The sequence below is a fragment of the Gordionus sp. m RMFG-2023 genome, chromosome 1 (genome assembly GCF_954871325.1).
Source record: "Gordionus sp. m RMFG-2023 chromosome 1, tfGorSpeb1-WG-v2, whole genome shotgun sequence".
NCBI classification, from domain to species: Eukaryota; Metazoa; Nematomorpha; class Gordioida; order Chordodea; family Parachordodidae; genus Gordionus; species Gordionus sp. m RMFG-2023.
The window spans coordinates 75043487-75060245 of NC_088775.1; the positions used below are offsets into that span (position 1 = coordinate 75043487).

At 26.4% G+C, this 16759-nt stretch overlaps 1 protein-coding gene across 7 annotated transcripts in view; it reads left to right on the plus strand.

The window, feature by feature from the left end:
* The first annotated feature begins 441 nt into the window (after window positions 1-441).
* Window positions 442-16759, plus strand: part of LOC135922740 (uncharacterized) — a 41290-nt gene continuing 24972 nt past the window's right edge. For 5 of the 7 annotated variants that reach the window (XR_010571018.1, XR_010571019.1, XR_010571017.1 and 2 more), the window contains exons 1-9: window positions 442-568; window positions 611-753; window positions 3275-3405; window positions 5132-5245; window positions 9266-9376; window positions 11032-11275; window positions 11520-11849; window positions 12176-12373; window positions 13251-13358. Coding sequence is in view for 4 of the 7 variants with exons in the window: in XM_065457187.1 (XP_065313259.1) it covers window positions 516-568; window positions 611-753; window positions 3275-3405; window positions 5132-5245; window positions 9266-9376; window positions 11032-11275; window positions 11520-11849; window positions 12176-12373; window positions 13251-13358 (1432 nt within the window). In the remaining 3 variants the exon portion in view is untranslated. The remainder of the gene's footprint in view (window positions 569-610; window positions 754-3274; window positions 3406-5131; window positions 5246-9265; window positions 9377-11031; window positions 11276-11519; window positions 11850-12175; window positions 12374-13250; window positions 13359-16759) is intronic. The other 2 variants (XM_065457188.1, XM_065457190.1) reach the window with 2 other exon arrangements.

Sequence of the window (16759 nt, forward strand, 5' to 3'; positions counted from 1 at the left end):
GTGCACTTTGACAAAATTCCTTATTTTTTTGACCTTTAGACGCTTACATTTCAGCAGGTTAGAGTTGCAGGCTAAATTTTTATATATTTTTCTTAATATGTGCAAACTCTAGTAAAAATTTAAAAAATAAGGGATTTTATTTTGAAACTCATGGTTTGTCATGTAATTCACCATTATATGCTCTCATAATAATAGAAATAATTTGATTATTTAAATTTATTTAAAAAAATAAATTAATTGTAAAAAAATGAACGAATCATAAAAACAATCAATTCCTTATAAAAACATTAAAAATAACCCTGAAAAAAAATACTACACACCTCGAAAGAAGCAATAATCATTATGGAAAGAACGAAAGATTTGTTATTATTACAACATACTACAAATAATATTATTCACTATCATATTTAATCAGTATTTAAGAATATTTTATTTGAGTGACAAACAATCATTTTATTTATTCTATGTTAAGGAGTTTTAAATCTTCAAAATTTTAAATAAATGAATTTTTTCCTATGTTAAATAATAGTAATGAACGTGAATTCTCATCTCTAGACTCTGATTCAGAGTACAAATGTCAAAATTAATTCTATATATTTATTTTACTTAGATATTATACCTATCCATTTCTCAATGATTATTCTAAGATTTATCCTCAATTTATCAATAATTTTATTATTGGAAGATATGGTTATGGCACCATTTTATTTCCTGACCTCTTAGAATTATTAAATTTTAAATTAGGTGCACAAGGTTAATCATTTTATCAAAATTAAATATATCTACCTGATAGCTTACCATTATATTTTTAACTAAATTGAGTTTAACAATTTTAGAGATTTTTTTAATTTATTTGTCTTATGAATATTATTTTATTGAATCATGAATATACAACTTTGATATCATACGTTTATCATTATATGAGAAATCGTTATATTTAAATATTCCATGACACATGACATCTGATGTTTATTATAAAAATAAATAAATTAGTGCTTATGCAACATTTCTATATGCTTTAAACTTTTTAAAATTTAATATATGGTTATAGTCAAACTTTATTTTCATAACTGACAAATAAACTTCTACCTATAAATTTTCCAATATAGATTTAGAACAGGTTGGCAAGTCGGTCAATTGACTATTGACTAAAGGAGTAGGGTATCTAAAATAATAGTGGCGAATAAATATATTTATTTAATTAACTAATATGTATTTAAAGCATGCTCATCAATAAAATTAGGTTACATTTATTTAATAATATACTTGTATCATTAAGGCATCATTTTGATTAGAATTTTATATTAAAATATTAGAATTTCATTTTAAAATATCAAAAATAAAATAATTTTTCTCATTATTAATTTGATTGGATCTTAATATTAGGGCTGTGCTGATACACATATTTTTCACCGATCTGATCCGATATTTTCCAATATTTATACTGACTTTTAATCACCCCCGTTTGAACCAAATGTAATTAAGAAATCAATGTTTTTATGCAAAAAATCAAATTATGAATTTAATTTTTTATTTCTACAATTAAGACTTCAAAGAATAATAGGAAATTTTTTATTGCTGAAACTGAAAAAAAGAGAAAAAGAAACTCTTCGTAATCAGTAAGCACTTCCATACTGATTTTGACGGACAAATGTAAGGGATAAATTAAATATTGATAAATCATAAAATTTATTATTTTTTCAAGTTATAACAAATCTTTATATATTTAATAATATATCCATTTTTTTTGGTATGAATTATAAAATTGTAATATTTAATAGATAAAATTATAATTTTTAATAAATATGAAAGCCTCCAGATTTTATGAGAATAAGCTTCTACGATATTGACTATCTATATCTCCTGCCGTATTGAAGGCAGACTCAGGTGATTCTGCAGATAACGCATTTTGCAAAATTATCTTTGTCTTTTGTAAAATATTTCCATAATTCAGATACCATTTTTAAAAAATTCTTTTATTTAAAGTATAAATAAAAAAATTGGCGTTATTAAAGATTTAAAATAAATAAAACTTTGGGTGTTCCTTTCTATTTTTATATAAAAAAAACTTAAAATACTATAAATCTATTTTAAAAATGATATAAATTTTAAAAATCATTTAGATAATATTATAATAATGTAAAATAAAAATACATAACATAAAATAAAATAAAATAACAAAAAAAGATCGGATCGGGGTTTTCAGGGATCGGCCCTATCCGATATTTTCAGAATACGCTAAATATCGGTACCGATCCGATCCGATATTTAATATCGGCACAGCCCTACTTAATATATAATTAAATGTAATAATTTTATTAAAGCAATTGCCATTTTATATTACATTATTAAAAATTATCCAAACAATGGGCAACATCAATAAAATGTAAGGAGAAAAACAAATCTGCAAGAAAGCTCTAAAAGCAGCTGTTAAAGAAGTTGAATATTTGTCAGAAAGGAATTACCAATAATATATTAAACGAAGAAATATTTTGGACAAAAAATTTAGAATTTTAAACTATCCTTTAACATTTACCTATCATATTGTTATAAGTGCAAAGAGGTGGCATATTTAATAGCCAAAATATATGGAAACATTAACTTTCATAGAAAAACTAGTGTTGTTTAATGGCTCAATTTGAGCCGATTTCAATATTTTACAGAAAAATATTATGCAAGTCTAAAGATTTTGCTCATCGATGGCACATAGGATTGAATTGGTGAAATCTCGACGTTTAGACAATATTTTCCTGGCTATAATGTTGAATTAGCCGTTTTTATAAATCAGCTCAAATCGAGCCCTTTAACAACTCTCTAATAAGCAAGTTGTTGGAATGAGCCTTGCCCATGTTGAATGAGAAGTATTTAATATCTTACAAACAATTCCTAGTTATACTTCTTTTTCAGAAAGAAATTGATCAGTTTGGGGTAATATTCATACGAAGAAACGACAACAGAAAAATTGATAAAAGTATATCTATCATAACTTAAGATTGATTAAAAATATTGAAGAAAATGATAATATTGAATATAAATCAGAAAAAGATTGCCACGGAGAAACATTAATTATAGAATTTAAAATATATAATTTAATAATGCATTTTTTTTATATTATATATGAAATAATGTAAGTTAATATTGTCTTAAACACATTTATTCAAATTTGACCATATTTGACTTGTCAAATATTGGTCAATTGACCGAATCATATTTGACAGGTCATGCACAACTTTGGATTAATATACTTTTTTATATTTCATACATTTTTTTTAAGTTAAAATAAATCATAGATATGTAGAAGTAGACACTTCCTTGAATAATTATACACATCTTGCAGGCAAGAAAGCACATGTGTGTTTGCATTCCATTTGGCCTAAAGACAAGAAAAATGGATATTTTATTAAAGTTCAAAATTTATCATATTTTATTAAATATTATTTATATTAGACCCAGGCTTGTGAATCGATCCTTTTAAAAAGATCGAATTCTGAACGATCTTAAAAAGAAGATGAAGTCCAGGATCGACCTTTTTTTTAAAATTAACTAATATAAAAATAAATTAAATTGGTATAAATTTGTAATTGAATAATATAATATAACAATTAGAATATATTATATTTATAATTAAAATTAGCCTTTACTAATAAAAATTTTTCTGTTTATTATCATTTAAACATCCACTTCTTTCATTAAGTATATATTTGACTTTACTAAACAAGCGCTCCACAGGAGCACTTGATGGCAAAGGTGTGTTATATTCAATAAAAAAATTTTAAAATTTACATAATTATTAAAAATATTAATTGAGTCATCATTTGTATAAAACAAATTATTATGGAAAGCGCATTTTGTGAAGAATTTTTCCTCCAACTATTTCATCCATATATTCATTTGAAGCATCTAAATGTGGTTGATCCTGCAGATTTTCCAAATGGGGAATTAACATATCTTTTACTAATAGATTTTGTGGCAGATTAATATAAGGCCAATTTAGCTCAAATTTTTAGTGAATTATTGCTGTTAATATGTTACTTTCATTTCATCATACATCGAAGGAAATCTATATTAAGAAATGATAACGAATTTATTATTAAATAAATGTTCATTCATATAAATCAGATATCTGAAAAACGCAGCCCTTTCGAATTTTAGAGTCAAACCTCACCCATTATCTGTATGGTATTTATATTTGAGTCATTTTGGCAACTGTTTTTTGTGATATTGCTGGCATATTTAGATTATAAAAATTTAATTTTGTTTGCAACCACTTTATTTTTCAGAAAATTCATTTATGTGTTTGGCAATGTCATTTCGAATTCACTATGCTTTCTCTTTATAAAAGAAAAATATAGTATTAATTATTAATTAATATGTTGACATTAAGATTAACAAATATAAAAAATTTAAAATTAATTACTTCTAAATACCTTTTGAGATTTGAACTACTAATATTTAAGACTATATGTTTTTCTTACATAAAGAGCATGTCACAATTATCATGGCGTAGTTACTTCCATCCGTTTCATATAAAGCAAAATACTTACGTAGCTTATGAAAAGATAAAAAATTCCCGTCAGTAGGTGTATTTTCTTCTAAATGGACATTATTAAAACCTGGAATTAATTTATATTATATATAATTAAATAAATAAAACTTGTAGGCTGTCTCGATAAAATTTATGAAATATAAAATATGACGGAAGATGATAAAATGTGATGTAAATAGATATTCTTTAAAAAAATAATATTTTAAAATTTTTTTATTTAATTTATTGCTTTTTAAGTAAAAAATAGATTTTTAAAAGGATCGAGATCGAATATTAAACAAAATGATCTCAATCACTATCCTCAATTTTAGACAGAATCATAAATCCGGGAAAATTGCCAAATATAGGATCGAATCCAGGATCGTCGATCCTTTAACAACTAAGATTAGACCTATTTGATCGAATCCAGGATCATCGATTCTTTAACAGCTAAGATTAGACCTATTTAATATGATTTGTAAAAAATTGGTTAATGAGCTTTTTAAAATACTTTACACAACTTATCCTGTGTATAATATTATTTTTTTAAGAATTCATTTGTTTTGATGATTATATTAGACAATTAAAAAAAATATATATTCAAAGGATATATGGGAGTTAAACAAATTAAATTATGAATACAAATTAAAAAGAGCCTGCCTTAAAATGGGTGCAACATATGTGAGATACCTACCATATACTGGAACCTTAATATTTCAAGTAATTAGTAAATTTTGTTATTGATATTTAGGGTTCATTACCCACCTACCCCCCTGCCTCTCCCAGTACAAAAAAGGAAGGAAAGTCAATAAAAATTGATATTATCTTTTTTATTATATAATGATGAAAAGCATGATGAACAGGGATTCATAGTATATCTTTTTAATAAATCAAAATTTATATATTCATTACATTATATTGTTTTATTAATCTAAAATCGAAGTATATATATATATTTAAAATAATTAAAATAATAATGTTGATTTGAATAAAATAAAATTTTATTATTTGAAATAAGCTAAGTTAATGAAGTAAATAAAAGTTATATAAACAAAATCAATTCATTTAATTTGTAATCAACTTAAGTCTTGAATGTTGAATTGGAATATATAAATATTTATGTTGAATGACAATATGTAAAAATTGTTTTCTAAATGTAATTAAAAACATATGTTGCATTATTAAATAATTATAACAGCTACCCTTATTTTTATATAAAGTTTATCAGGAAAAAGCATTTATTTAGGCCCCCAATAAATTTGCAATCAATTGATAGAAATTAAAGGTTGGCACATGACAAAAATGTTTTAGGACCAGGGTGGACAACTTGTCCAAAATATTTATACTTACTAGACTGGTTCACAGTTTTTTAAACTCAAAAATGAGCTAATTTATGTTGCTTGCCCTACTATTACGAGCCGAGCTAAACTGGCCACCTTCAACAAAATTTTATGGGCTTGGCAAAAAATTTATAGGCCTAGACCAAAAAATTTCACGAGCTAATTTGGGCGCTCGCTTGTGCCAACCTCCAATTATGAATAACGATTAGCTGCTTTTCAAACCCTCATATTTGAAATTTTGAAGATTGTTCTATAATGTTACTTACTATTAGGGCTGTGCCAATATTACATATCAGATCGAGGAAGATAGGTTCAATATTATAATAATGTTTTTTATTTTGAACATAATTTCTTAATAATAAGTGTTTCTTGTTGCCCATATTTTAGCCAGTTGTTGTTTTTTTAAAATGAAAATAGTTCAAAGATAGATAGTAAATTAAAATCAATCTTAATATCGCATCAATTTAATAATAGAAATAAACTTCAAAGCGACTCTTTATTTTTGACATGTTAAATTTCCAATCTGGCGGTATTAGCATAACATTCCTACCACTGATCAGAAGAATGAATTAATGTAACTGGAAACATTGATTGTTAACATTGGAGATGTCTGATAATTTTGAAAAATAAATATTTATTAAAAATAATATACCTCTTTTTAAATTTTATACATTTAATTATAAAGTATAACATTTATTATTTATTAACATAATTATTATAATAAGAGTTGGTTTTTTTTAACCAGGACATTTCTTAAATAACTATAAAAAAAGTAATAATCAGTGATTTCGACCCGATACCTCCTCTAGGCACTGATATTAGTAAATATTAGTATCTGAAAAGTGGTATTGCTGAACCTTCGAATAAATTATATAACAATAAAAAATTATATATATTTTCAAGTAACTTTAAAAAAAGTAATGATCAGTAATATCGGCCCGATACCTTCTCTAGGCACTGATAAGTAAATATTAGTATCTATAAAGTGGTATTGATAAACCTTCGAATAAATTATATAACAATAAAAAAATATATCAATTTATTTGCAATTTATATACTTTTTCGTTATTTATTAAAACTAGGGTTGTACCGATTTTTGCCGATATTGAACTTTTAGAATGCAATATTTTTCAAAAATTTAACCGATACCGATTTTATACACATTTTTTATATACATTAATTTTTTTTATCACATTTTTAAATAATTTCCCTTTCTTATAATAAATTTTCATAACTCTTATAAAAAAGTTTCTTATAAAATTGAAATGTTTAATGGTTTTTTTTAAACATTTTTTAACGAGAGAAGTAAAGTATATTAATTAATTGATATAAACGTTGAATGTTTAAAATTTTTATTATTAGAAAAAAATTATAGTAAATTAAAATCCTGTGAATCTAAATTTCACCAATTAACTAAGATATCAATATTTTATCTTCCATTTTCTTGATTATTGGAGGGTTAATGCTAAACTATTTCCAATTTTGGCAAACCTTGCACATAAGTATTTCATAAGATAATTGTAACTTGTGCCAAAATGTTTTACAAAAGGGTAAAAAAAATATTTAATTCTAAATAAATACAAAAAAATTTATTGGATGTTAAAATCAAGACATTTCATAAAATTACTTATTCATCTAAATAAAATGGAAATTTAAGAAAATCTATCTAAACTAGGGGTAAATAAAATTTAGGAGTTTACTTTAGTGGGGTTTCATAGACCTTAATTAGTCACTATATGCTAAAACTACTCAATTAAAATATATGAAATTTGGAATATATAATTCAAGATATATTTAATGAAGCTACTGAAGATTCTAGATCATAATTTACTGCCTTGGATCCTATAGATACCACCATAGTAAGGGTTAATTTGTTTTTTTAAATTTAAATAAAGATGCATAGATTATTATATAGAAAATTATGAATATATATATAGTTTACTAGCATATAAATTTATGCTTATTTAAATTAACTAAAATAGATAAGTGAATATTCTGATCATCATTAAAATAATAATATGGACTATATGTATAATTATTCTAAGACATTATTTACTATATATATCTTATAGATATAAATCTTTTACAAATTTAAAGATAAGACATATTTTTAAAATTTTAAAGCTTTAAGACTTTTTGATTTTTAAGAGCCGGGATAAGTGAATATTCTGATTAAAACACTTTAAAAAAATTTATTCAAATTTTTATTATTCCATATAAAAAAAATCAATATAAATAGGGTATCGGATCGATATCAGTGCCGCGTGGCCCTAATTCAAACGCCCTTTTATTAATCGTTATCGTTTGCTTCTATTTCCCTTTTTTGTGGGGAAGAGGGGGGTAGGGATATAGTTAATTCCATACATTCCAATTTGTTTAAAAAATATCACGTACAATTTAAATCAAGATTATTTATATAAGAAAATATATATTTAGTAAATAATGATAATACACAAAAAACTGCTGTCAATTAACATCTTCAAATGTCATTTTATTACAACCCCATACTCCTTTTCTTTTCTCTTCCCCATATTTATCTCTGCTAGATTATAAATGAGATAAATATCACTTTTTTAGCTGATACATATTTATGGTATCAAATCACTGTTGAATATAGTATTATATTTAATGTTTTATTAAGGAAGAAAAAGCGAAGATAATAATTCATCAACATAATCATTTTTTAAAAAATAAATTTTTCATATATAATTTTTATATTAAAAAAAAATTTTAAACTGCATTTTCTTATTTTCAGCATAAGGTTTATTTCGTAGCTAAAACTATCAATGTTTCCAGACTTAAACAATAACTCTTCTTACATTATCAATTTAAGCCATAAAAATGTTTTTTTCCAGTCATTTTGTAACTTGTGTGTGAATTTATTTACATGTATGCCTTACTCTTAGGAATAAAGTTAATTTTTCATCAAAATTTTTCAAAATAATATAAATTAAAAACAAAAAGGATTACAACAAAATATCGGTATAGGTTGTATATCTGATATTATAGTAGAAAACATTAATTAGTATATTTGCCTGCAGTCCTTTTGAAAATAATAAGAAAAAAAGAAGGTAATTCTATCTTACAAAGAGCAAAAAGGGAATTTTATCTAAAAATTATACAAAAAAGGTAATTCTATTGTGCACACACCCTCCTCCTTCAACGACGCTACGAAATTATTACCTAAAACTAATATAAATAACATAAATGTAACATAAAATTCATTCATTGAATAATCTTTTCCTTAGGCTAACTACCGAATGTCATTTAATTGTATAAAATAATATAAAAGATATAGGCTAAGCTAATGCCAACTATGGGTTGAGATTAACATTATTATGCTATGTACTATTGCCATTTCCCTTAATTTACTACTGAAAAAAAAATGAATAAATTTTAGGTTCCTCATTTTTCGCGTTACAAATTAGAAGATAGTGATGATGAAGAGATAGAAGAAGTATCCTACACTCAGCCATTTCAAACCAAGCCCAATTTAACATCGGATTCATTCGTATAAAATATAATTATATTTATATCAGCGACTTATAGAGATATCATTTAGTGTGCATCAGGCCTAATTTTTCAAGCCCGGCCTGAAATTTTTTTAAAAAAGTTTTGCCGGCCCGGCCCAAACCCGAAATTTATTTTAAAAAAATTTACAAGCCCGGCCAGGCCCGAATTTATTTAAATATAGAAATTAATTTTATTATTACTTAAAATAAATGACATATGTTATATAGCGTTTAGTTTCAATAAATTAAATCAAAAATTTTTATTTTACATAAAAAATCCAATATAAAATTGATAAATTTAGATATATTTAATAAAATTTAGATATATTTAATAAAATTTACAAGGTCCGACCCGACCAGGCCCAAAAATTTTTAAAAATATTAGGCCCTGCCCGGCTCGAGCCCGATTATTTTAAATAGAATTAGGATTTTTTTAAAATATATAATATTTATTTAAAATTTTTATAGCCAATAGATTTAAAATATTTGGTTTTAAAATTTATGTGCCTTCCCGGATATTTATTTAAAAAATTTTTTAGGCCCGGCCTATATTTTTAAATAAAAATTATACGAACCGGGTACACAGGCCGGGCTTAGGTCCGGGCCTGCCGGTCTTTGATTTATATATTACTCTTTTTAATAAAAAAAAATTGATTTAAAATAAAATAACTCATTATATCACCTTTCCTGTACGAAAAAAACATGTAATTTTTTTTCTTTTTGTTATTGTAAATGTTTTATTTTTATCACATATGAATAAAATATATTTTAAATTTCAAAATATTTAGAAAAAAAGTAGTGGCATCATTTGGATACCACCTCCCCCAACCATATCAGGAGGCATATAATTTTTTAAATAAGATTAAATATAGGAGAACATTATATTGTTCGCACCTCCATCGATTTAAATCTGTTCTAATCATCAAGATTTATAATTTCATGGCCATAAAAAGATAAAATCTTATCTTTTTTATATTTTAACATTTGATAAATTTAAAAATAATAAATGCCATATTTGATTAACTCTTGTTTCAATATAAATATTGTATACGTTTATTAAATTGGAATGATTAAAAATATATTTAATTTTAATATTTTGGTGTTTAAATAAATCTAGGCATTAAGTTTGATTCAATATTTGATGAGTGGTTTTCAATTCATATTATCCTGCCTGAAAGGGTTGTGTAAATTTAAAACAAAAATATTAAATTATCCTTGTTTGTTTTTGATTTAAATTATGTATTTTAAATATTTTTTTGAAAATAACTTTATTTGGATTGTTTAAAAATTTTGGTTTTTTAATATTTTATGAAAAATAAAATAATATTATCTCTATGCAATATAATAATTAAAAGATTTTTTGTTTTTGCAAATTTTTATTCTTTTTGTTCCCCAGCTCTCCTCCTTCCAAAAAATATTTTAATTCCATTTTTTCACCATCTATTATTTTACTCTTTATTTATTTTTGCTTTATTCTTTTTTTTCTCTATTTTTTTATTCGCTTCTTTTCTCGATTTTTTTTGTAACTTTTAAAAATGTGGCAACTGAAATGGCTGGTATATATAATCCTTCAGAAATTACCCTATTTAGAATTTGTTCAAACTTTACATTCGTTACTAAAACAATTTCTATTGATTTTCTTATATATGACTAGGCCAGACCTCCTTTACATCGGTCGCGTATCTCGAATCATCCCGATGGAAACGGTAATCTTTTCGAAGGCGATATTTCTTCTTTCAAAGATTCTCCCTCCGAATATAATTTCGGGAGAGAGGAAAATAGCTATCTAATTAAACGGCATAAAAATGAAATTATTTCGCGTGGCAAGGGCTCTCGCTGGGTCTTGGGTGAAAATATGAATTCAACCAAAATCGACGTTCAACCTAAAATTTCGCGTAGTTTATATATTATTTTATGTAAAGCGTAATTCCAATAGACAATACTCGTAATCATGAATATTTAAAGGAATCTAAGATTTTTTCCCCTTGTATTGTAGCACAAATAGTATAAAATAAAAAGATAGTACAATTATTGTTAAAGATGATTGTCAAATTCAGAATCTATACTTTTAAAAAAGGTTTAATTTTTTTTCAAAATTAATCATCTTTGAATAAACCTCTAATAATTCATTCTTTCATAAAGCTCCCAACCTAATGTCTCCTTCACTCCTATTCAACAACCTGGAAAATTCTTTTACAAGAACAGTGTACTTTCCTATTCAAATGAATGATCGTAATGACAATATTATTAAAATGGATTCGAATAATGACAATATTATTAAAATGGATTCAAATAATGAAAGAATACAAGATGGTTTCGATGCTAACGAGAGAAAAAAAAGTGTTAGGTTCAGTGGCGAGATAATGAATGAGAGTGGTAATGAAGCAAAACTATTATTTAATATAATACGTAATGATAATAATGATTCCAATGAAGTCCGTGATTTAGTTGATGATACGTCTATCAATATTAGTAAAAAACAATTATTTTAATATATTCATTACATATTACAATTTACAACTCTTTGTATTAGCCGAGTCTTTTATTATTAACCACCTAATAAAGTATTTCGAAATTAGGACTATGCCAATAGCATACACGCTAGACCCAGTTACCACTAGGGACTGGAATTGAATATTAAATGACCCTATTTTTTCCCCTTATGTCAGTTCACCTTCGATAGAAACATTTAAAGATTTGAACTAAAAATACAGATTATTAAAATGTTGTATCAAAAAGAATAAGTATCTTTCATTTTATCAGATGTAACATGCAATTTAAAAAAAACAAAAAAAAAGTAACAAATTCCCTGCTTCCAGATTATTCCATCTTTCAGTACGTCCCATATCCACTGCCCTCATTTATATCTACCGATGCTTATAATATTAATCCCAATAGTCTTTGTCCAAGTTACAGAGGTTTCAGACCCAGCTGGGGTCCGGGTAACATGTTGGTTTTGCCAGCTATCGTTGTAAGGGGAAGGAATGTCAAACAAAGTTATTTTTCTTTATTCTTTCATTTCTTTATTTTATTTTGTTCAACAAGTCATGGACATCATACATAGCCCGATTTATCATAATTTAAATCCGGAACTCCTGACTGAACTTTTCACAAAATTATCAAGAACCGGAATTTTGAAATTTCTAAGAACCATAATCGGTTCTTTCTAGTGTTAAACGGCTCGATTTGAGCCAATTTTAAAAACGACTAAATCAATATATTATTCAGCAAAATATTATGGAAGCCTGAATATTTTGCTCATAGATGGCACAAAGGTTTGGACATCTATTAAATAAATCTCAAGGCATAGGCAATATTTTTCTGGCTAAAATATGGAGTTAGCCGTTTTTAAAAATCAGCTCAAATCGAGCCGTTTAACAACACTAGTTCTACAAAAATGCAACTAATTTATATGCTTAATTTCTTCAAACTAACGTGATTTCATTTTAGAGGATTTATTTAGTGTTAAAATTTTTCTTTGAAATTTTTCATTTGCTTATTCAAAGTTTAAAACTCTCAAAACCTCGTCTATTCTTCATTATTTTTTTAAAAAAACTATGACCGTTTTTAGTGCAAGCTCTAAATCAATCGCAAACCTAAGTATTTAAGATATCTGAGTATTATTTTCAGAGCTCATGGGTGTCACATAATTGCAAATATAATTTAAACAAACAATCACCTAAATAGTTATCATGAATAAGATACGATAACGACTAAAGTTAAAATTATTGATGTATTGATTTGAAAAACCATCTTAGCGGCATGAGCCAATATTTATTGATTAAAAGCTTGGCTTTTCCATTTCAGAGTCGATTCGAGCGGAAATATTATAAATTATTTTCAAATATAACAAAAATGAGATTTATTTTCTAGTGCGGCAGTCATTGTTCAGCCCTCCCGTCAAATCCTCGATTAACGAAGTTATGATATGTCAATTATCATCTAAACTAGATCAAGATACGTTTGATAGATTGTCATCGGGTATTAAAGGATAATATTATTTTGATTTTATATACACTTTAAAAAAAACATGGTAAAGCAAGAAAAAGGGGAGAAAAAGTAGTAGGGCTATAAAAAAATATTATATACTTTGGTCGGATAAAAATGTTCAAGACACAATTGGAGTCATAAATTTAAAAAAAAAATAAGGGGTTCATTTTTGGGGTAAAAAATGGTTGATTTAGTCTATATGTTTTATATATATTTTATTGTTAAATAAGATAAGGCCTGATGTGGAATATTTCTTAGTAGAACTGCGCCGATTTTCTGCCTACATTAAAATGGCTTGGTTATGTATATTTGAAATTAGCACAAAATTAACAAATCTTTTTTAATATATAGCCATCTTGGAATGTTAATAACACTTGGAAATATGTTATAAAACAAAAATATTATAAAGAGGAGTTGGTAGCGGCTAATTAACTTAGCCTACATTGCAAAGCCGATCAAGTTTTGAATAAATTTTACAGTCGTCCGATTCTAAACGCTTCCCAAAATAATTCCATATTATAACAATTTATGTTGTTAATTTTAAGATGTTTATGCATAAAAATTTAGCTGCTAATCTCTTACCAATTCTGTGATATACAAATTTATAATTTAGTCATTTCAATATCGGTACAGTCCTAATAATAATATCAGATTTTTAGGATTATAAATTTTTAACCAAAACTAGAGATAGGCTCTTTTTATAAGATGCCAGGGATTAGAATAAATATTAGAAAAAATATAACTTTTTTTTCTAGAGTTTACCCAAACTATGTATGATATCTTATAAATGCGTGATGTGGGCTAAGGTACTTAATAGAGGGTTATGCTGATCCACAAATTTTTTTCCGATCCGATATTTTTAGATATTCATACAAAATCGATCTGATATATATCATAATATTTGGCATGAAAATATAAGCTATTAACTATTAGCAAAACAAGAAATAACTTTGTTTTTCGTTTCTCATGGTCAATGCGATATTTGATGTATATTCACGAACCTCATTATCTTAATAAAAATATGGGTAATGTTTATGGCTGATTCTGAATTCATTAAATATAAATCGTTTTCTAGTTGCAAAAATAAAATAATATTTTTTTTCAAATTTTTCTTATATATGCTATTTTTAAAAAATTTTATAATTACAAATAAATTGAATTTTTGATTATTAGCAAATTATGTGTAAAAAATAAATGATATAATTATACATAATCATAAAATAACCAATAACAATAATAATATCGGATTTGATCGGATTTATAACATTCCATTAGTATTTAATATAGGCTAGTACTTCATCATTTGCCTAAAAATTTATGATAATAATATTTATAAAGAAAAGGCGCTACTCTTCTAAACAAGTTTTAAAAAAGCGTTTATCAATATTTAAAAATCTAATTATACCACTGGATGAAGGGTGATCTCCCGGACCGTTTTTGTGTTTTCTTTTTACTTAAGAAGCATCAATTAAAACACATAAATTATATTTTTACATTCAAAAAATAATTATAATTTTAAGCACAAATAATTATTTTCGGCGGAATTTAGGGTACGTGAAGCATAGGCGAGTGGATGTTCGCTACCGTCCAAAAATATGGGGTAAGACTGCTCCAATTCCATACGGAAAGGTATCGCAGGCTAAGGTTAGAGGAAAACAGGGATTATAATGGCATAAGGTTAGAGGTGACGTTAAAATGGCTTTTATTTGCTTATTTATTTCACAACTTTTATCCCAAGAAAATTCGGTCCCGTGTCTCAGTAAATTATAAATAGGTCGAGCAATTATAGATAAATTGGGCATAAATTTTGCATAGTAAGTTATTAGTCCGATATACTTGCATTTGGGTAAGTTAATTTTAAGGTTGTATTTGTGTAAACGTTGGAATAGTTTATGAATATTGTCCAAATGTTCCTCTTCTGTCTCCCGTGACTATTATGTCGTCCAAGTAGGTGGTAGTTTTGTTTAAACCAGCAATTATCATATCCATGGTTCGTTGAAAAATCATGGTAGCGGTGGAGACCCAAATGGTAATCTATTTACTCGGTAGTGACCAAGATGTGTACTAATATTAGGATTTCACTTGTTTCTTGGGTAACCGGAATTTGCATATAGTCATCCTTTAAATCGATTGTGGTGAATAAGGTACCTCCTTCTAATTGCCCAAATATATCTTCTATTTTAGAGAGTGGGTAACAGTCGTTTTCGACCCATGGGTCAATCGTTACTTTATAGTCTATACATAATCGGAGTGTACCGTCTGATTTAATTATTGAAACAATAGGAGATCCCCATGGGCTATATCCACATTTTTCAATTATGTTGGCTTGTTCCCATCGATTATATTCTTCTTCAATTCGAGTTTTATAGGCGTAGGGTACTTGCCTAGGTTTAATAAATTTGGGTTTGGCCTCTGGTTTTAATCATACATTGATGGGGGTAGGAAATTTCCCTAGACTATCGTTGGCGATATTTGGAAATGCGGCTAGTAGCTTAGTGGTGTTGGTTTCCGTGGGTATGTTTAACATAATCGAGGGAAAAATTTTAATGATATCTCTGCCTATAATTGGTTTGTTATTATTATCAGAGATTAGCAATGTTATGAACGCCGATTGTTGGTTATATTTTATCCAGGTTGTGAGGTTCCTAATATGTGTATGTCCGGAATATGATTTGATTTGAATGGTAGATGTGGATAGAAGAAGATCGCTAAAATGCCCTTTATAAATATCCCTTCCTAGGATGGATATGGGTGAACCAGTATCGATTTTCATGTTTATTGGAATGTAATTTATAATTATGGAGGTTTGATATGCTTCGGTTATTGTTTTGTTCAACCTGGTTAATGGTTAGGGATGTGAGACTGGCAAGATTATCTTTACTAGGGTTAACTTCCATGGTTAAAGAATTTATTGTTTGATGATCGGTTGGATCAGTTTCGTACTGCTCTATAGCCTGTATTACCTTATTCGTAATGGTTTTGTTTGGTTCGTTTTGTATGGTGGGATTTGTGCTTCTACCTGGATAAGTTCGATTCTTTAGGCAATTTTGTTCTATATGCCCTAATCGTCCACAATTATAGCATTTGGGAGTATGGTATGGTATGTGTTGGTTATACGGGGGCCATTGCGATGAATTGTTTGTAGGATATTGATGCCGTATTTGGGCGTTGTATATTATCATAATTATTTTTTGAAGTAGTTGACCAAGATTCCATTAATTCTTCTGTTTTGGAAGTTTCTATATCATCTTGGAATTGGGTTGGAGCTAGCGATAATAATTAGTGTTTAGTCGTAGTTGATTTTATGCCAAACATAAATTGTGTTGACAAGAACAACTCTTTTAAATCGCAATTGTGGGCGATTTCGACCAGGGCTTCCGCGTACTGAGTTA